Raw genomic sequence first — 23,666 nt, 5'->3', positions numbered from 1 at the left:
TAAAAAGGCTTAATATATAATCAATCATTTATTAGGATATTTCATTTAGATACTGTGACTAAGTCATGTTTCAATTCAAATTTGAATAAAATGTTTGAGCGTGATTTGTTCATCAATAATTAAGTTAATCACGTAAATATGTTATACACATTCCCATCAAGAAGAAAATATGTGTTGTATCATGACGTATTGAGGTGAATGCATATAATCAAAGAAAATAATATATTTTTTATTTGATTAATTAAACTATCTAATAAACAGAGAACGAGAGCAGCCACAATAGTATGCTTACAAGGAAAAGGGTTTCCTATTACATACTTCAACAAATTGTTCATCATCTCCTTGTCCATTTGATCACCATTACTTTTCCCCATTCTTCAACAAATCGTTCCAGGCCGTGTTAGAGCCTTGGGTGTGTATGTAGTTCCGGGGACACCTCCATTTGGATAGAAGTGAAACTCTTGTTGTCGAAATTGAGGGAATGAAGCATGTGTCTGCCCAGTTGAATATGGAGATTGTGAGTTGCTGGGTGATGAAACCATGTCAACAAGAGCATGGGCATTGTGGTGTGAAACAGGACTTGCAGGCTGAGGTTCTCCACCAACAGAAACAAGGGCCAGGATATTCTCAGTTGTAGGTGAGCTTAATCATCCATCTCCACTCAGGAGATCAATTTTCTGGTCAACTTTTATTGTTGTTGATGGAATGCTAGCTGAAGGAGGAGCAGGAAGAAGCAACTGTGTCCCTAGCCTAGCATTTGGTGTAGATCTGAAAAACACACACACCAAGCGATTTATATGAAAAAGATTGTGTCACATTTGAAGACTCAAAAATGAAAAACAATACTCAGGATTTCCCCTTTTCTTGGAGGGAAGGGGAAGGGATAGCTTATTTTAAGTACAATCACCTAGCACCGACTAGGAAAATTCTGCATCGCAATATTTCCATCAATCTTGAAGTACCACAGGACTTTTGAACCTTGAGAGGAGGTCAAATAAGAGAATGAGACAGATAATAGTTATTTACCCTTGGTCTGATTGTTTGCGGCCTCCGGTCTCAATAAGCAGAGCATCAATTGATGTGGTTCGGATTTTGTTTTTTCTACTTGAACAGAAGTTCCGGAAGCAATAGATTCGTGCTTGGCCAATACAAGCTGCAACTTATCATTCAGTGCTAGCCCTACGCAGAGCAGTGATTCATCCCTGCATCAGGTGAATGTAAGGATCCCACAGGAATCACAACCAAATGGTGCATAATATATATGGCAGAGCAGAGAGAAAACATAGAAAAGACTCGGACTAAGAATAAGAGATTCGATTTAAGTTCCAATATCATGGCCAGTCCGGCATATTTGTATTGCTTAAAAAAATATTGCTGTCCTAACTGAATAACTAGAACTTCAACTGCAAAAATATGGACAGAAGATCTCCCCGACAATGACTTGAAAATATGACATAAGTTAGAAGCTTCAAGTTTCAACTAATTACCTTACCCTCTTTCACTAGAAAAAAGAATCCGTAGATAAGGAACTCATAAATAAATAAAAAGGAATCTAAAAGACACTAATCAATAAATTCAGAAGAAAAATCCCGATAAAGCATCCCAAACTGCAAATGCAAACAGTGTTAGGCTCTATTAACCAATTCAAAACCTAAACTCTTACTGCTTCCAGACCATCTAAAGCAAGCAACAATCACAACAAACTTTGGAGAGTCCACGTCAACAGGGCACAGGCGTTCCTACACTTCTTTAAAGAGCATCATGCGACATGCACTACAGTGTGTTAATGAGAATGCCCATCTCACTTACCAAAACAATAATTAAAACCTTCCAGGTTTCAATTTGAAAATTATTTATCAAGAATAATTTTGAGAGGATTGTCAACAAAAATACATACTTTTTAACATAAACATGAAATGTTGAAATCAGATTAAAAAAATCCAAAAGGTTGTTGACCTGAGAAGCTCCTAAGCTCCTGCTAAGCATAGATTTGGAGTATGGCCCTTTTCTCCATTTTTACTACAAGTAGATTATATACTTCCATCTTCTGCTCCTTCAGCTGACATCGTTCACATTTGGACACCATCTAAAGACACTGCAACTGCTTCCACTCCTGGCTTCAGCAGAAATACCATTCACCAACTTTCACTTCCAAAGGCCAGACGAAAGAATATAAGGTTCTTTATCCTACCATTTAACAAGGTCAGCATCATTACAGAAATAATGTCTAGTAGATCATCCTGACCTAACCAAGTGTGTTTATTTGGTTCAGTTAACACAATTTTCCCAGACTTGATTCTGAAGGTGTAGTTTTTTACAGCTGCACCATGTGCTGTAGTGCTAATTTAAAGACCCAGCAAACTGCTGTACAAGACACAAAGTCACCATCACAGAGTCCACAATGTATCCATAACGATACCATGAATAAAGCTCCACAAGAGAGTGCGGCCCAGGTTTCCTCCCTTCATGATCTTCAAAGAGCTAGCACGATTCTTCATTAACCTATTTCACCCACAATATCAGAAGTAAAGATAATCATAAGTAGGGAATCAAAATTGCGGAAAATGCAAAGAAGGTCTATTTGTCCTTTATCAAAACAGTAAAAGTATGTTTCTCTCTTCCATAATTACATTAGTTACAATTGTGAATAGCGAGAAGTTATATTTTTGGTTTTGGACAATGGAAACACTTCTAGCTGAGATAAAGTTGCACATGATAGCTTGAACAAACAAGTAACTAAAAGAATATCACAAAGAACATCACAAATCCTTAAATATAGAAGAAGTACCGAAGACGTACACGAAGCAAGTGTTCCGGCAAAGCCAGCAGTCGCCATCTGCTGGTTCAAGGAATGAGTTCCGTGTTCAGCCCCTGAGTTACTGTAGGGCAAGTTGTTGGCAACTCGACCCAATTTCCTCCTGAATCTTTGGTAACTCGCGATGTACATATTTGTTGGTCCATTCGAATCAGAGGACGAAACCATTAATGTAAGGACCACACATTTGACCCTGTTCATTGACATTCATCCGTCCAGTTGCAAGTACAGCTTGTGGGTACACCACACTACTCTGTCACTCGCTGAAGCTTGTGGATACACAAAAATACACCTGTCAGGAGGCGATGAAACTTGCTCACTCTCACCATTGGACTGGCAGCTCATCTCCACACACAATGGTGAACCAGATTCTGCAAGCAACTGATAGTCTTAACTCCTTGAATCAGTCAGCCAAACAGATAAAGTATCAGCAGTGGTCATCCTACCAGCTTTTGGTACATACAGTTAAGCTCCCAAATTCTAAAACTAGCTAAATGGCGTAGGAGTTTCAGAAACAGAATAAAACATTTTTATATGCAACAAGCAGATGCAAAGATTAGACCAGCCCAGATACACAAAAGATGAGAAATCTTACTTACTTTCACACACAAGTTGTAAATAGAATAAAACTTATATCAGACTATGAAATTTAGAAGAAAGAAAAGAAACTTAGTAAACAGCAGTCAGAACCTGATAATATTGATAAAAGAAATGTTTATTAACCTAAACTAAAAAGCAAACTGGCTCTTATCTATTGTTCAATCACTAAAGTTGAAGGCATTGTAAAGATTGCATAATCTCCTGCTTGTCAAGAATAATCCTCTGCATCTTCTCGTCATTATTATTATTATTATTATCATTATTAGCAGCAGCTTTGGTCTTGATCATCATCGTTAATAAGACATTCTTCCTCTCCACTTTGCTTTGGGGCAGATATTTGGATGTGAGATAATATTCTCTAATTTGCCATTCACTCTGTCTCAATCTGGATGATGATTTGTCTCTACCATCATCGACGTTGTAGTAGCAGTACCACGAAATTTTGATGTTGCCAATATGCCTCTTGTTGGCATCAAAAATTGACTTGCGTTTGGGTGTGCATTTCCAAAACCCGGGTGCCTCTTTACTAGCAAATACTTTACAGTTTTCTCTATTCTGAAAAGTGATCATCAATCGTATGTTGTTATTTGTGCCCTTTGTAGATTCAAGGATTTGTGATGGACTGAAAATTCTGATTCCGTAAACATCATCGACATCCATAACAGTATGCTTACCAGGAAAAGGCTTCCCCATTACATACTTCACCAAATTGTTCATCATCTCCTTGTCCATTGGATGACGACTACTTTTCCCCATTATTGTATTCTCAAAACAAACAAAAATTTTCTGTTGAAATTCTAAGAACAAGAAGAAGATCCTATCTATGAGCTTAGGGTTCTTTTATTTTTTTTCATTCAATTCGTAACCCTAACTTGTAGATACCAAAATCCAACAAACCTATATAACGTGTGAATTTTAGAAGCTATTAAAATCCTAACAAAGATATTTAATGTAAAATTTTTAGTAGCTATCAATATCTAATGAAAGTATTTAACAGGCGAATTTTAATAGCTATCAAAATCAAATAAAAACATTTAACATGACTATTTTATTAGCTATCAAAATTGAACAAAAATAGTTAACATGAAATTTTAGTACCAAACTTAATTTAAAAAATAAGAAAGCTGGTCACAATAATTTGTAAGTAAGGTTTGGGAAAAGAAAGAGAGTGATTTGGTTTGGTTTAGAGAGAGAGGATGATGTTATCAAGGGGAAAAGTCACACGCTTTTGCTCTATTAACAAACACTCGCCTGCACACGCTATTGATGTGAAATTGGACTATTTTGACTCCAAAAAAAGATCAAAATTGTCCATAAATTATTTGAAACGGGTTGTTTATATCCTTTATTATATTTTAGAACTAAAAATATTTCATCGTTATTTTAAGAGATCACAATTATCTTTAACACTTAACAGAAGTGATGTTTCCCTCTTAATTTTAGTGGATTGGGTTTAGCAAAAATGGGTTAGGATTAAGTTATTAAATGGCTCAAAAATTTTAGTGGGCATCCCAGTTGGTAAGCTTAGGTGGCGGAATTAGTGTCACGTGGCTTGTCACATCACTTCTGTTAAGTCTTTAGGATAATTATGATCTCTTAGCATAACGGTAAAAAAAAAATTTATCCTAAAATATAACAAATGATATGAGTCATCTATATCACATAGTGCAGAGGCAATTTTGATCCTTTTTATGTTTTGACTCCAATAAATTCAAAGACAGTGGATTGTAATTCTATATTTTTATGAATATTTAATAGATAATTTAATTATATTTTGTTCCTTCTTTTTTATCATCTAGGTAAAATACGATTTTTTTCTCTCTACTAATATACTAGGAAGAGATAGCCTGTGCTTGCACGGGGCCCAACGCTTGAAAGTTTTTTTCGAGCTAAATAGACACACAGACACCGTTTTGGGCTAATGCACAACACACAAGGGCAATTGTTTGTGGTCTCCTTGTTTACATTAGATATTATACATCATGTACTATTTACTTAGTGCTGCATTTTTCCTGTTTTCCAATAGTAAGCACCTATCAAGAAGCATCAGAAGAGGGAAAAGGAATTTAGGTACAAAGTGGAATATTTTTAGTCATACATATATGTATTTGTCTAACTATGTATGCATTTTTATGTTATGATTTTAATAGTTCTAATAACTAAAAAACTATGGGAGAAGTTGATCATTGAAATGATAATCGACACAATAAAAGTACAGAATATCATTTCTTTTTTCAATTTTACCACAATTCGAAAAAAGTTCCATTTATATAAAATAATCGAATTGTATAGTTAAAGGGGCTAAGCAATCAAGACATGCTAAGTCTTGACATTTATTCCTCAATATTTATGGAGTGTAGTGGGTTATACCTAAACGCTTAAGTAGAGTTCACAGAGATGGGAGGGGAAGAATCCTAGTTCATTCTAAACGATGCAAGACACCTTTTTGCCTACCATTCAAGCGTCCATTGAAGAATGTAACATCTATACAGAAGATAAGCCCATTTAGTAGTACATGTCTACTGTCTACATAAAATTTTAAAGTCATCAACTACACTAATGAGGAAGCATACTAAGTTAATGATGGGTTGGAGCATGCAAGATCCAAGTATATTGTAAACATTTTAGGTCATACCTGATGCTGCAGCGAATGTGAGCCAAAGTTTTTCAAAAGTAGGGAACAAAAGTGTACACTATCAACATCCAACCATATTCCAAAAACATAGTATAAATTAGTCAAAATAAAGAGAAACAATTGTCAAGTGAAATCCAAAAGAATTTACAAATGGCAATATGATGTAGATACTTATCTACCATGGTATTGCTAATGTTAGAGAATGTTTAGGAGACGAATGGACCTGCTTTTATGTGCAGAACTCATTTAGTATTGTTTGAAATAAATCAAAGCTTCCCTGTTTAAAAGGATATAACACAGTTGAGGAAGTAGATATCTTTTCATCCACAAGATTCCTTCTAGCATCAATAGTAAACATTATATAACAACTCTATGACAACACCAATTGTTGTCAAATGAAATGCAAGGCGAGGGATAAGAAAGTAGTAACTAACAACATCAAATAAAATAACTATCACAAAAGTCTAGTTCAGTGCACGTGTTTATGCATAATGGTAGAAATACTGGGTGGGTGCTTCGCCAAATTGTCAAACAATAGACAGCAGGATATCAAATTCTATGTATACCGACAAATAGGGAATGATTAAATATGTACCACTGTCGTTTGCACACATAGTAGTTTATAGAAGAGACTGATCAGGTCCTAATATATGTCAAAGCACCTGCCCAACAATACGCATCGGAGGCCTCCAATCTGCAAAGAAAGGTTGGGACAAACATTTCCTAAAAACTGCATGTCCAAGCACAATTTCAAAACACCATTAAATGAGGAAATATCGCCATAACATTCATAGACCAGATTCAGCTATAGTTTCTTTCACCGAGAAAAATTGATTATCACAACCAACATAGAACTAATGAGAATGTATAACTGTTTGAAGAAAATGTAGTCACTGAATTCATGCATGAATTATTTTGATTTGGAATCCTACCTTCTGTCTTTTCAGTCTTTTATTCTCCTCTTCAAGAAATGAAACCTTGTTCTGTAGTTCCTGGGTGTAAGCAAAAGGACCTGCTTTCTTGCTCGTGATCGAGCGGGAATTCCCTATTTTTAACTTCTGCCTTTTTTCTACACTATTTTCAGCGGCATCACGTGGAGCAACTCGTTTTCTTCCAGATGTTTGTGTCTCTGATATTGTTCCAATTATATGTGCTGGAGACATTGTCACTTGACTTTCAGGATAAGTTGCATCCATAATTGGGTTAGCAACAACAGGTATGTTCAATTGGATGGCCTATCATAATATGTACACATATTATTGATAGAGTGTTGACAAATATGAACGTAGTTTAGCTTGGATTGAAGACAACAATAAGTGTTCTCAATTCAAAAGAACTTAGCGGAAAGAACTCAAAGGAAGATGAGCAATGGATGAGTCAATATCTTCGATTCACACAAGTTGTGCTTTTAATAATTAGAGAAAACCCCAAGAACAAAATAGCTTATTTTAAACAATGAAATCTCAAAATAACCAGCAAACTTAGAAATGAAATGAGATGGACTCGACATCCTGATAGACTAAAATGATAAAACAAAATAAAGGGACTCTTCCGAAGTAAGGAGGCTTACCAACGACTCTGAATCTTAATATGATCAAGAAGTGTTGGGTCCTGATCCTGGTTACATGTATCTGCATCTTTTATGCAGGCTAAATGACGTCTGTTCATGGAATGTACAAGCATGTGAGAGGAAATCTAAAACAAGAAATAAGCTTGAACTAAAACTGGAAAAAAACACTTACCTCATTCTGACTCAACTTATCTCAATATAAAGCAGTAATATAAATGCAATATAACGAAAAACTTTAAAACATGAAGATAACAACATAGTGTATCGAAAGACACGATAATAACTTAATCATGATTGGTTCGTGGGTAAAGGCCAACGCTATGTGAACTCACATACCTCTTAGGGATCACACCCTTGGCAAAATTTGCAACGAATTCCTCAAGAACTTGACGAACACTTGACTTTTCTCCTTTTCTCCTCTTCTTTGAACTTCTCTCAAATCCCTAGTGTATTTTAGGATTTGTAAAACTCAACCAAATCAGTTTAGACCCCTGGATATTACAAAATTTCATTTTAAGTTAATTGAATAAAGGAAAAGACCACAATACCCCTCTTAAATATGGACAACTTTTTTAAACTAGACAACCGGACTTCAAACATGCATATCTCTCTCATACAAGCTTGAAAATTAGCGAAATTGACTACATTGGAAAGAGGATTCCAAGACCTTTCATTTGATACTTTATGGGTCACCTAACTCATACTATACTGAAAATTATGGTCGTTTGAAATCGACTTAAAACTCATACTTAACATAACTTGCAAAATTTCAAATTTTGCTATTTCCAATTTAATTTTTTTTATTTCTATTTTTTTTTTAAAATCGAGGTGTAACACATATCAAATGTCTATAGTAAACTTGATATCATATAAGATTGCTGCAAATGAAATATCGAATCATATGTACAATAATTACACTAGATCTTTGTATGAAAATAGTCTTAATATTAGACATGTGCTTAGCATAAGTCGTATCTCATCTATCACTTATATAGGTGTATTAAAATCATCAAGAACTCTAACATGAAATAAAATAGAAATAAAATGAACCAAACTAAAAGAAAACAAAAATGAGTTTGTTTAATAAATTCATCAACAACTCTAAAATAAAAAAGGGAAAAATAACATAAACTAGAAGAGAAAAAGATAAAATGCACTGGAAGAGAAAACTAAGATATAGAAAGATATGAATCATCAAAATAAAATACTGTTAAGGTTACGAAGGGGGTGAATAAGGCGTCATGCGGAAGCTTACAAATTGCAAATCTTATGCTTGATAAATCAGATAACAAAAATTAATACTAAAAAATAAAATACTATTATATCAAAACTATTAAAAAGAAAAACATTGAAACTGCCGAAAGAATAAATCTATCTCCACATAAACAAAAGTTTCTAAACGACTACATTGTGAATTCTATTGTTGTGTTGTGTTATAAGAATCAAACTTATATTTATAAAGTCCTAAAACCTTTTGAACTAGAAAAGAACTAGCTATTCCAAAACTTTTTCCTACTCCAAAACTTTTTCCTAAAAGAAAAGAATAAATCAAATATAAAAGAATATTATGTTTTCCTTTCAAGAAAAGTCAAAACATTTATGGTAATGTTTTATCTTTTCGTTAAAGAAAAACAAATCTTAAATTATGGTAATAAAATCAGGACAAAACCCTAACAAATACTAGATAAACTAATCATCTTTTCGTTCTCATTGTCGGGCTTGTCATTCTCATCGGCCTTAATTTCGTCAATATTATTAGTATTAGAGTAATTAATAGGAAAGACACTGTCACCATTCAAATCATCATCCTTAACATTTTCCTCTGAGTTAGAACTAGACGGCGTATCACCATATCTTTTTCTTTTCCATCTGGATCAGAATCATCACCTAAAAAGACATCAGGATCAAATATTATCAAAAAAGTCTGACATGATAAAAATGAAAATATTAAAAAGATGAATTTTGCTAAGAATGAGTTCTAGTTTTTTTGTTCGAAAAATGAATTTTAGAAATAGATAGTATGTCATTGTATAATCAGATTGATAAGAATTAGGGCGGTAAAATCACAAAAATGGATGAAATTTTTTACATATATATTATTTTTATTTTTTGTATCCATATAGTATGAACATGACTTTGACTAAGAAAATAAAATTGAGGCCACAAAATAAAAAAAAGGTATATGAATTTTACTTTTATATGTAGTTATAAATATGTCAAAGACTTTATAATAAGTATTTTATGTGATAATATTAAATTAAGCTATCTAATTATTTTTAAGTATATAATATTGCAAAAGATATTAGAAAAAAAGTTGGAAATATAAAATTTATAACAATCTTTTATATATATTTTACTTGACATTTATTTAGGTTAAAATGTTCTGACAAAAAATGTGAATAATATGGTCATGTTTTTCTAATCCTTGTTTGATTGAAATTAGATGAACCACATGGAGGAAAATGATGCATGAGTCACATTATTTGTGTAGGGTATGAGTGTTCAAAATTGAATAAAAGACGAATCAAACTGTAAATTGAGTCAAATAAAAAAAATGATTAGTGGTATGATTTGACTTGGTTTTGTGGTGGAAAAAAATCAGATTATATTTGGGTTGAGTTTCAACTAAAAAAACCCAATCCCAGACAAAACCAACCCGTCATGATAGATATAATTTTAAAATTTTATTTTATATGTAAAATACTTACTTTAATATAATTTTTAAATATCTCATACTTTTTCATAGTTTTTATCTTTTAATATATTTATTTCATCTTGGAATTTAGAATTCTAAACGACCAAACAAAGATTATAGTCCATACATGTTGGTAATTATTGTAAAATTAAAATAAAAATCAAATTAATATTAATACAAAAAGAAAATCAATTCAACATTAAGAATCATAATAATATTGAATAGAGTTATCAATATGGGCTAGCCCACCCAATTTGGGCTAACTCATACAGACTTTGATACTATACGGTTCAGATCGGGCTAACCCAATTTTTTTGATGAATTTGAAAAAGATCGGCCTAACCCACAAGTACGTGGGCTACAAGCTTGTCGGGACAGCCCACTTTTAAAAAATTATATTTTTTAACTAATTTTTATTGGACCACGGGTCGATCCTACCGATATCTCTCAAGCCCCACAAATTAGCAGACTTATTCAGGTCACGCTAAAAAGTTATTTTCTTAAATGGGTTCCAAAAATCTTAGTTCATCTCTATTAAATTCTAAGTTAAACCAGGCTGGCCCAACGGGCCTAACCCATATTGATGGCTCTAATATTTAATATTTGTTTTATAATTTTACATAGATTTACACAATTAAAATACATGATCTAATTTTACTTTTCTTTTAATATTTTGTCATGTAACTATTAATTACTAAACTCATTTTAGCATTATTTAGTACTTTAAATTATGATCAATTTCATTATGACTTATTAAATTGCAATATTTGTTTTAGGCGATTTTATTATTATTTTTTTGTTGGATATTTTAGTGTCATTAATCATATCAGATTTTTTATTATTTTCTTGAGAAATAACTTAGATAGTTGCATTTTTGCAGGACTAAAAAAATATTTCAAATACAAGTGGATTATATGTTTGTATGAATACTTTATCCAAAAAAACTAAAAATCCAAAAAATTCCAAAAGAAAAAAATCTGAAGTTGAAAGCTCCGAATTTTATTGATTTGTTTTGGTTTATAAATTCAAAAATTCGACACAAATGGTTTGGTTTGATATTTGAAAAACCCGAACCAACCCGTCATGTACACCCCTAGTGCAGGGTTCAAAAAAAAGTATAGTGAAAAATACAACAGAACATAATTACAAGGAAGTAGTAATATATATAGATACAAAGGGATAGTTTTGTTTTTAGCTGAAAAATGAAAAAGAACCAGCAAAATATTTTTTTATGGTAATGCTCTAAGTGCATTCAAGCAAAACACAAGTATCATTCCTAGTCTTTAAAAGTTAATGTTGGTGTAATATACTACAAATATAATAAATTACAGTTGAAATAAAATAAACAAGAATGTATAAACAAATCTTTAGGCTAAGGCATGGATATCTTGCTTTCTTTAAGGAGAATTACACCGATTGTGACATTAACTACACCGATCCAGCAGTAATACTCTTGACTTGTCCCTTAATGATACAACAGTCCAACAATTCCGTATAACTCAAACAATTTCGGATTAGTGGAAGAGTTACACGACACTAATGAACATGAGAGTTACAAGAACTAATGGTCATATAAGTTACACCAACCAATAGTCATCTTCTACCACAATTTATACCCACTAACATATGCACTTAGTTTTTATTTTAATAATAAAATGGATATACACCAACAATTAACATCATTATTAGGAATTCCTTCACCCTTTCCAGCCATCATCTTCAATCTCTTCTTTTTTTCTTCTTTTTGTAGTTGATGAAGTGTAGTTGCTACCATACCTTTTCAAATAATTGGTGAATAAGGCAAATTTGTTTGTATTAATACCAAACTTCTTACTGAATAAGTACCGCAAAGTTACGCACCCAATTAAGTATATTTGAAAAATATAGAAGAGGGAGCTAGGATTTTGGAAGAGAAAGAATTAAATCTTGTAAGAAAATGGAGTTGAGTTCAAATAAAGAATAGGGTAGAGAAATTAAGGCTAATAAAATTGTTCAAGAATCTTCTGTTACTTCTGTTTCAATAAGAGTAGTTTTGGCTCATATAACATTAAGGGCATGAACCAAAGTATAAACGAAAGACATTTTTTTATCTCTTCACATAGTATAAGGATATTTTTTTTTTTCATTTTTCCTTTAATTAATGTAATGTCGTAAAATAGTCACCATTGTTTTCTTGAGAAGCGTGTCAAATCCAAATCTTTATAATGGTGAATATAAGATTGTTGATGTGGCATCTCTCAAAAGGAAGATTATTATTTATCCTTTTTTTTTAAAAAAAAAGAGTTTTTTTATTAGTTTTAATTTGTGTAATATGTTTGAAAGACAAATATCGTCTCATTTATTTATAAAATAAAAGATGAAAAACAACCATTTTTCACTATTATTTTTGTTTCATTTCGCTACTAATAAATGAGAAAAAGTTCATAAATAAAATACAAATAAACATAGCCATAAAGACACCATCATTGATTCCATCTTAAATGACTATTATAACAGATTTGATTAGCACTTAAAACTCAGAATTTAAGCAAAATTAGGATCAATCGCTATTTTGTGCAAAAGTCTCATCATAAATTTGCCAGGAAAATTGGTCATTTATTGCAATTCCCCAATATTTAACAATAAAAAAATTGATCCTTCTTCCCAAGTTTATACAACATCATCAAATTCAAATCATTTTTGTTTTGCGCGACCTTGTTTATTCTTAATCATAATTGTTTTGTGGTTATTTGCAGTTACATATCATTATCAGGAGCTATAAATCATTGAAAAAGTTATTTTTTTGCAGATTGATCTCAGGTAAAATTATTTGGATCTCAGCCTAAGATTCTCAGACATTCGTTTAAGTGGAGTAAGTGAGCACTACAAGTATATTATATTTTTGAATATTTCTATATTTTTAATAATGTTATATTCTAGGTGTTTTGATGATTCTCATAAATACAGGACCCGGTCCCTGACAAAGTGCCTCGTCCATATTCATCCTGGAGAGAGTTGTAACGTTGTCAAGTCAGATGGTAGGTGAAAGTGAAGCATATTGCACCAATAAGAGGAGTTAACGAGATTGTCTGTTTCAGTGGCACACAACCTAGCAGAGTTCTCTCCGTCTGATGCATAATGAGGTACAACTATAAAGTTGTCCTGTCATTGCTAGGTGAGGCATCAGCGTACTTGACCAATCAGAATGGAAGAGGTTGTTTGTCCAACGGTTAATAACTTTGTATGGTTGATACTTTCAACATGACAAACAACATATTAAGTTCATTTATTTAAAAGGACGAAGAGAGTCAACAAGTTTTTATAAAGAACGCAACAAGGGACCTATCTCGGAAAGTGTGCGTATGTGAAAAGGATGAAAAAATAGTTGTCAAAAGGCTGTCAACTCTGATGTGATTGGTGTACAACTTTTGAGAATAGCAGCTTTCAGCTAATGGCCTAATTCCAAGGGTTTGTGTTCATTTCAATATAGTCTCTTTTCCAACAACACAAACATCAAGTTTTGGCAAACTAAGTTTTGAATTTCAGAAAATCCAAAAGCACAAAAACCAAAGGTCATCTTCAAGAAGTATCAACCTAAGAGCAACGGGTTAACTGATTTAGTGGGTAATGTTGTTTTTTTGCTTAGCTAAATTCTAAGTCATCTAGAGTTAAGTGGTTTAGTGCGCGGTGTGGTATCCGCTTAGAAAATTCTAAGTCATCCGAGGTATGATGGTTTAGTGGATAGTGTTGTATCTGTTTAGTCAAATTCTAAATCATCTAGAGTTACGTGGTTTAGTGGGCGGTGTTGTATCCGTTTAGAAAAAGTCTAAGTTATCTAGGGGTGATAGCTTAGTAGGCAGTGTTATATCTTCTTAGGCTCTTCAAGTAATAGGGTGATTACTTGGTCGTGAGATTAATAACTTTTTCTCACCTTGGTTGTAATTGGGTTCACTTTTGCTTAAGAAAGATTAGTGAAACAGTTGAAAATCCTGTGCAACAAGTCATGATTTTACTCCCTTGAGCAAGGAGGTTTCCACGTTAGTTGTTTGTGTTGTGTTCTCCTTACTATTTACTCTTCTGCACTGTTCTTGCTGTGTCAAGGGACATGGTTAGTTGACTGATAGTGGACACAAGCATTCTATCAAATAAGTTAGGGAAATGTATAAGTACCCCCTCAACCTATGCTCGAAATCCAGAGACACAATTATACTATACTAAGGTCCTATTACCCCCTTGAACTTATTTTATAAATAATTTTCTACCCCTTTTTGGCCTACCTGACACTAGCTTGAGAAAAAAAAATATCAACACACTCTGGGCCCACAAGATAGTGTCACGTAGGCCCAAAAGAAATAGAAGATTATATACAAAATAAGTTCAGGGGGATAATAGGACCTGAGTATAGTATAAGTGTGTCTCTGAAAATTCGGGCATAGGTTAAGGAGGTACTTGTACATTTTCCCAATAAGTTATTCTATTTTACATGTTTGTTCTATTTGTAGAGCTTTAAAAAACATTTCTATCTATAGAGTGTATTGAAGCAAAAGAGATATTTAATACAATTAGTGAAGAACAAAAGAACAATCAAAGGTGAAAATCTATTTGGTTTGTATTTTTTTTTTCTCCAATGCCGATGGTTAACACACAAAAAAAACGAGCAGGTCGATACTTTTTATTTTAATTATACAATAACTATACCATCTAAGAAAGAATAATAACGAACTTGAAAAGCTCACTATTAAAAATTCAAAACAGTTTAACATATGATTTCTTGCTCGTAAAGCACTATCACTCACAAATATTTCGATATCTTTGACTCATCTATTATTTACCTATAGTTTTTTTCTTTCTTCCACTAAATAGAATGTTACCCATACTTTATATGAAAACTAACATGTTAAAAATTTATAAAGTGTAAAAATATGTATACGCGCAAATTTTAGGAAATGAATGAATATTAAAACATTTCATTATGGTTTATAACATTTATAGAGTTTCATAACAATTAGCATTATAGTTCATAAACTATAGTAGTAAATAATTTTTTAAATTAATAATTAATTTATAAAATGAGTAATCACACCACGCGCAGCACAGCCAAATTAACTAGTATATCATCTAAACTTAACTGCTAAATTACATCAGATTTGCATTTGTTGCTAACAATTTCATAAGATAAGCATTTACAAAACATGTAGAGACATTATCACATATTCAACATAATAATTTCTGTTAGTACCATATAATATAAGGCACATGCCTAGCATTAGAACAAAAGCTGGTAAGGCAAACTTTTACATTAGCTAGTTAGTGTATACATAGTTGTTGAGCAAGAAAGTTGTGCTTTTGACTTAACAGTGCTGTATAAAGGTTAGGCTTAGTCCCTCCTATGTTCCTTTTTGCTAAATACAACACGACCCAGACTTCAATCTGGGTTATTGAATATAAAACAAAATAAAAAGTCTTTACACTGAATATTTGCAACAGTTGGGCAATGCCAGGACGGCCTTGAGTACCATGTTGAGTAGTACTATCAATAGGCGTCTTGTGAATCCTTCAGCTTCACGTTAATCATATGCATTTTCCTGCAGATACACTGAGCTCTACTGCTGTAAATACAATAGGAAGTGGCCGAATAGACCATGACAATCCTCGAGGCAACTACATTCTGACTAGATCAAGTTGAAGGCAGCCCTGTAGAGATTGAATTATATGCATCTCCTCATCAGATTTCCCTTGATTGTCATTATTACTACCTTTTAGTTCTTTTATCTTGATCATCATGGTAAATAGGACATCTTTTCTCTTAACTTTGTTTGGAGGCAGATAATTAAAAGTGAGATGAAATTCTCTCATAGGCCACTCAATCGTCTTCAATGATGACTTGTCTCTACCGTAGTAGTAGCAGTAGTAGTACCTGTAGAAACAACAAATAGTAAGTACACCATGAGGGAGGGAAGGATGAAGGGTCATTGATGTTCATCGGGAGGATCAAAAATAAAACAGGAAACAATGAACTGTCAAATAGTTGAGTTCTCCCAATAACTAAAAACATTTTTCTCTACCAAGAATCAATCAATCCTAGCTCCTCCAATCTTGTAATTGTTTGCTATTGTTATCAGTGGACATAATTCAAATACTTATAATCTAATTTCAATTAAAAAAAACTAAACAGCTATGTACATACTTAATATACTATTGCTATGTACATACTTAATATACTTTAGATATAACGAGCTAGAACAACCAAATTTGCATAGTAACAGAAATCACATAATTTTGGACAATTAATTTGATCATACCAGGAAATTTTGAAGTTGTGCATGTGTCTTTTCTTTCCATCAAAAATTGACTTGACTTCTCCTGTAGATTTCCAAATCCCTGGCGCTGCTTTACTAGCGAAAAAAATTGGTCTTTTTTGAAAAATCTGAAAAGCAATCAAATAGCATGCGTTCTTTGCACCCTCTGTAGATTTAAAAATTTCAGATGGATTAGCATTTTGACTCTATCACAATAATCGACTTCCATAACGTTATGATTACTAGGAAAAGACTTTCCTATTACGTACCTATCCAAAAAATTCATCATCTCCTTGTCAGTTGGGTTCAAACAGACAGTTACCTTTTTTTAAGGAAACTGAATCCAAAAGTTGACAAAGATATCAATGAAGTCATGAGTCCATTCAGTGATTGAGCCTGCCCCACGGATCCCCTTGTTCAATACCTTTGTGTTTTCAACCTCAAATCGTGATTGAAAGTTGATATTCATGGATTAGGAACACATCCAATCCAAGTAGCACAAAGTATTCAGGTGGTTGCAGCTCATCAGTCATTTCATTAATCGAGGCATTGTCTGACTTCTCAAATGCACTTGAAAACTGATCTGACATAGGTGTAATAGACTTCAGGTGCAGTGATTTTTTACACAGTGAAGTAGTCTGAATATCTATAAAAGCCAAGTTTTCTGACACCAAAATGGCATCAGAAGATTCATTTTGACTTGCTACACCATTCAAAATATTTAAGTCCTCAGCAACCTGCAGTTTCTAATTGAGATGCAGAAGCTCATTGATCATATTTCGGTAAGCATTTGCATCTCGAATTCTAAAGGGAAAACATTATCAGGTAAGGGATAGCTTCAACAAAATCTCTCCACCACCTAGGGGAAAGTTAACACAAATCACAGCAAGTTCAAATATTTACACTGATTATCCCGCCTCTGCATACAAAAGACTAGAGGAAATACTCTTCAAATACACTCTCAAGCAGAGGTCGCACACGACCATTAGCTTCAAGGTCCATTGCATGACTGGATCTAGACAACACCTTTTTCATCATAAGATGATGATACTGAAGGCAACTCTACTGTCATACCTTAATTGGTGCTTAATTACCACAGCTTTTAGAGACTTGTAAAACTTAAAATAACCTTCTAAGTGAGGCAAATACGTATTCATAGAGAAACAATGTACTGTAAAACTTAAAATAACCTTCTAAGTGAGGCAAATACGTATTCATAGAGAAACAATGTACCAAAAAATCAATTAGAAGCACTAACTAACACTGAAACAATTAGTTCAGAAACCTAAGTAAAAATTAAAAGCAACAACTTAGAGAGTAGAGTTCTCCGTATATTATCACTATGTTTGCAAATGATCAAACTCTCCGACCCTAAAATCATTGATAAATAGAACCAAAATTAGTAGTTAAGCTATATGATACTAGAAAAACAAAGGGAAGCAAGCTAAGTGGAAACTCATGAGATAATTCAAAAAGGGAAAATAAAGTTAAACTGATGTGAAGAATTGCTATGTTAAGTTTGGGTTTGGTTCGGAGAGGGCAGTGTGGAACAACTAATATAAAAGTACAATACACAAATAATTTGTAGACAGACCAGACCTTCCATGTTTTGACAAGACCATAACCCAGCAACAAGCACAAACAACAAAGGAAAGTTTTGCCAAATTCAAAACGGGAAAGTTTAGAGTATTGGAAGATGTGTGCGAAAATAATTCTGCAGAAAAAAAATTGAGAGAATACAGGTTAAATACGAACTAAACAAATTTGCAATGCACCTAACCTTCAAAATGCCTAAAGCGTTGACTCTCCATCAAAACATCTCTTGTTCCTCTCTAACCAAATACACCAAAAAATACAAGCAGGTATCATAATCCAGATCTTGATGGCTTTGTCAACTTTCCGTAGGCTCCAACTCTCAAATACATCATTGACTGTGACGGGTGTGGTCCAGTTGATTCCAGAGATGCAAAAAAACATGCTCCATAATTCCGAGGCCACTTCACAATGAAGAAAAAGGTGTTCGGAAACGGGATTTTTCTTTTCTTTATGTTGTCTTGGGTGAGCCATGCCTCATATAGAGCTGTCCAGGTAAAAAGAATGACCTTAGGTGGTAACTTGGTCATCCAAATGAGTTTCCAGCGCCACTTACCTATCAAAACCGGGTGAACTGTTTTCGGAAGACGTAGATGGAGCAATTGTTCTGGCAAAGCCAGCAGTCGCTCTCTGCTGGCTCATAGAATGAGTTCCATGTTCACCCCTGAGTTACTGTTGGGGGCAACTCGACTCAATTTCCTCCTGATCTTTGGTAACTCCCGTGTACATATTCGTTGGTCCATTCGGATCAGAGGACGAAACCATTAATGTAAGGACCACGCATTTGACCCTATTCATTGACATGCATCCATCCAGTTGTAAGTACAGCTTGTGGGTACACCACATTTCTCTGTAACTCGCTGAAGCTTGTGGATACACCAAAATACTCCTGTCACGAGGCGATGAAACTTTCTCACTCTCACCATTAGACTGGCAACTCATCTCCACACACAATGATGAACCGGATTTTGCAAGCAACTGATAGTTTTAAATCCTTGAATCAGTCAGCCAAATAGATAATATTAAAGTATCAGCAGTGGTCATCCTACCAGCTTTTGGTACATACCGTTAAGCTCCCAAATTCTAAAACTAGCTAAATCGCATAAGAGTTTCAGAAACCAGAATAAACATTTTTTATATGCATCAAGCAGATGGAAAGCTTAAAAGAGAGAGATTAGACCATCCCAGATACACAAAAGACTAAGAAACCTTACTTACTTTGTAAGTAGAATAAAACTTATATCAGACTATATAAGAAGGGGAAAATTAGGGAAAACACTTACCAAACAGCAGTTGCAACCTGATAATATAGATTAGTAATGTTTTTTAACATAAACAAACAAAAAAGTATCAGCAGTGGTCATCCTACCAGCTTTTGGTACATACTGCTGTTAAGCTCCCAAATTCTGTATTTCCAAATTCTAAAACTAGCTAAATGGCGTAGGAGTTTCAGAAACAGAATAAAACATTTTTATATGCAACAAGCAGATGCAAAGATTAGACCAGCCCAGATACACAAAAGATGAGAAATCTTACTTACTTTCACACACAAGTCGTAAATAGAATAAAACTTATATCAGACTATGAAATTTAGAAGAAAAAAAGAAACTTAGTAAACAGCAGTTAGAACCTGATAATATTGATAAAAAAAAATGTTTATTAACATAAACTAAAAAGCAAACTGGCTCTAATCTGTTGTTCAATCACTAAAGTTGAAGGCATTGTAAAGATTGCATAATCTCCTGCTTGTCAAGAATAATCCTCTGCATCTTCTCGTCATTATTATTATTATTATTATCATTATTAGCAGCAGCTTTGGTCTTGATCATCATCGTTAATAAGACATTCTTCCTCTCCACTTTGCTTTGGGGCAGATATTTGGATGTGAGATAATATTCTCTAATTTGCCATTCACTCTGTCTCAATCTGGATGATGATTTGTCTCTACCATCATCGACGTTGTAGTAGCAGTACCACGAAATTTTGATGTTGCCAATATGCCTCTTGTTGGCATCAAAAATTGACTTGCGTTTGGGTGTGCATTTCCAAAACCCGGGTGCCTCTTTACTAGCAAATACTTTACAGTTTTCCTTATTCTGAAAAGTGATCATCAATCGTATGTTGTTATTTGTGCCCTTGGTAGATTCAAGGATTTGTGATGGACTGAAAATTCTGATTCCGTAAACATCATCGACATCCATAACAGTATGCTTACCAGGAAAAGGCTTCCCCATTACATACTTCACCAAATTGTTCATCATCTCCTTGTCCATTGGATGACGAGTTACTTTCCCCATTGTTGTATTCTCAAAACAAACAAAATTTTCTATTGAATTCTAAGAACAAGAAGAAGATCCTAGGGTTTTCTTTTAACCTAAAACTAAACAAAAATTTGCCTTCTCTTTTTCATTCCAATACTACCCAACTTAAACGTGTATATATATATATATATAAATATAAACTAAAAATTGTTACCATAATTGAACAAAATTGTTTAGCATGGAATTTTTAGTAGCTATCAAATTTGAATAAAAATAAAAATTACGAATTTGAATAGCTATTGAATTCGAACAAAAGTATTTAAAGTGGGAATTTTAGTAGCTACTAAAATTGAACAGAAGTATTTAACGTGGAACTTTTTATTTATATCACAATCGAACAAAAGTATTTAACGTGGAAATTTTGGTACCATCGTCAACTTTTTTCAAAAGAAAGTATTTTTGAAAAATCTTTTGATTCTTTCAAAAAAAATAATTCATTTCTACGCCATCTATCGCAGCCATTGCACCCACTCAATTCACCCCGTTAATTCTTATATTTTTTTATCAATAAAAAAAATGGAAAATATTTCAGTTTTTTATTTAAAAAATAATCATTTTTTACCCTAATCCCACCTAGGCCACCCCATCAAATATTTCTAAAAAAATATATCCGAGGCGAAAATATCGATCATATTTCAAGGTCAAATTTCAAAATAGTCATTGAGGTCTTGTCCTAGCTCAGACATCAGGATGATCATTAAATGCATATGAACTAAAAGGAACAGTGTGTGATAAATTAAGTGTTGAACAACTCAGAAAAGCGACTCATTTTTTAGATTTTTTTCAAAAAATAATGTAGAAAAGCGATAGACTTCAGAACCATTTTGTCCGTTACTTTTTCTGCATTTTTTTACAGCAAAAATTTTGATTGTTTCTTCTGCCCAATTACAAATTCAATTCAATTTAATTTAGCTCATTCATGTAAATCCTACAAGAAATATGCTACACAAAATATAAACTAACAAACCTATTCAAGCCTTAAAAATACGTGATTACAATTTAAAGATTTATTATAAAGTCTTTCAAAATTCATTTTTAAAAAAATGTTAATAAACTAAAGTGATGCAAGTTAAGGGGTGCAATGAAATCATCCTACACCTGAAATTAAGTTAAAGTTCTAATGATGTTCAAAATTAACTTCAAATTAGTAAAGGTCAACAAAATTTCAAGGTTATATTTTTAATTAAGTTCAAGTTATTATAAATTAATTAAGTTCAATAAATTTCTAATTAAATTTAAATTAATTAAGGTTAATAATATTTCGAGTACTTTAAAGTTTTAATTGAGTTCAAATTAAATTCAATTTCGAATATAGTTCAATGTTGAGTTTTAATTAATTAAGTTCACTAAAATTTCAAGTTCATATTCCTAAATCCTAATTAAGTTTATGTAATAATGAATTCAAATTATAATTAATTGTAAATTCTAAGTTGTAATGCAAGTTCAGATCTAACTTCTCTAATTTCAAAAGTACTTCATCAATTTCCAACTCAAAAATATTTACACAATTTACTTATACTCAAAACACTTTAATTACTAATTCAAAATAAAAAACTCAATATATTCATGACATTCAAACATCCATCTTATACTCAAAAACACATCAACTACTAACCTCTAACTTCAAATTGACACTTCAATAATTCAAAATTTGTAAAGTTCACAATCTAAAGCTCTAAAACTTTACAATAATTTAAAGTTTATAAAGTTCATAACCTAAATTTCTAAAATCCTACAATTGATTTGTTGCAAAAAAAGAAAAGAAATATTTTTTATTTATTCAATGTTTTAATATTAATATCTCGTTACAAAGTCTATAAAATAAAATAAAGAATTTGTTATATAAAAATAACAAATAAGAACCACAAAATTATTATTCTTTATTATTAAAATAACTCAATCAAATTCTTGAAATTCCTGTTCTTCATTTTTATACAATAAAAACTCTTTATTTTATGTAATGTTTTATACACTATTATTTTATACTTTCATTTATGGAATGATTTTTTAGTTTGTTTGGATTGAATTTTTAAATTATATTCATAATCATCATTTAAAAATTAAACTCTACTAATATTTTTTATATATAATAATTTATTACTTTTGAATATATAATATATAACATTAAATTAATTATATAAATAGACAACGGTAGGAGCATCAGTGGTTTATGATGTTGTGATACTACAACGAAATATGTATAGGTTGATCGAACGTGCAACAAGTTTATTGCTATTTCTTAAAATGTAAAGTAAATAAAAAAAAGTAAATATTAATATATTACATTTTAAGATGATTATTTGAATATAATTTTAAGAATAAATCAAAATAAATTTCTCCTTCAGTTTCTTCCCTCTAAAGCATATAAACCTCATAAGTTTTAAAACTAATAAAATAATTTCAATTATTTATTCAATCTTATTAAATAAATAAAAAAATTATAAAATTGTATAATAAATTATTACAAAGTTATTTGTTCTCCACTTAAATAATTGTTTCATCAATATATTTAAGTAAAAATGGAACACCTTTCACGAGCTCTTTAAGATTTTATTACTCCACAATCATGAAGTGTGAGTTAAAGTGAGTATATGTTGGTTAGAATAATAAATTTTATTATGTTGGTTAGAATAATAAATTTTAAAATATAATGATGTGATTATAAATTTTATTTATATGTGAAATAAATGGTTAGTAGATGTAAATGTGGGGTTTTTTTAACAAAATATAAACTTGTGGATCAAATTTTATATTAAAATAACTCAAATCATAATACCGTATTTCCATATGACTCCATATCATGGTTTTTGGAGAATATGAAATCAGCGTAAAAGCGTATGTCCAAACGCTAATTCCATCTCACGATACCATATCGTGATATTGTATCACATGGCTAAACGCCTACTTATTGTAAAAGTTACATTGTTATTGTTGTTTTATTACAGATCGACTCCTTCCGCTTCTTAGGTAGTTGAACTACGGGTGGACCTTCGAACAAGAAGTTTGTGTACTGCTTTCTACAGCCTTGGGCTTAGCAGAAAAGTTAAAAATGACTAATATATTTTAGACTTTCATAGTATGTTAATATTAAGTTTAATCATCTTGCACGGGCACCCTCCAACTAGTTTTAAAAAAGAGTGACAAATTGACAATGTATCA

General features: G+C 32.2%; 1 protein-coding gene and 1 pseudogene across 1 annotated transcript; both read right to left on the bottom strand.

Annotated features, from left to right (window-relative positions):
• Nucleotides 1–205: 205 nt before the first annotated feature.
• Nucleotides 206–2,983, bottom strand: LOC107026948 (annotated as a pseudogene).
• Nucleotides 2,984–19,495: 16,512 nt separating this feature from the next.
• Nucleotides 19,496–20,618, bottom strand: LOC114078274. Its single transcript, XM_027918841.1, has one exon. It carries the CDS (start codon nt 20,481–20,483, stop codon nt 19,893–19,895), a length of 591 nt encoding a protein of 196 aa, XP_027774642.1. The 5' UTR covers nt 20,484–20,618; the 3' UTR covers nt 19,496–19,892.
• Nucleotides 20,619–23,666: the final 3,048 nt, after the last annotated feature.

This window comes from Solanum pennellii, chromosome 8 (genome assembly GCF_001406875.1).
Source record: "Solanum pennellii chromosome 8, SPENNV200".
Lineage (NCBI taxonomy): Eukaryota > Viridiplantae > Streptophyta > Magnoliopsida > Solanales > Solanaceae > Solanum > Solanum pennellii.
This window is presented reverse-complemented; position numbering and strand designations above follow the sequence as displayed.

Excerpts from the sequence above, each read along its gene's own strand:
- LOC114078274 (XM_027918841.1), bottom strand. The coding sequence starts at position 20,483 with ATGGGGAAAGTAACTCGTCATCCAATGGACAAGGAGATGATGAACAAT.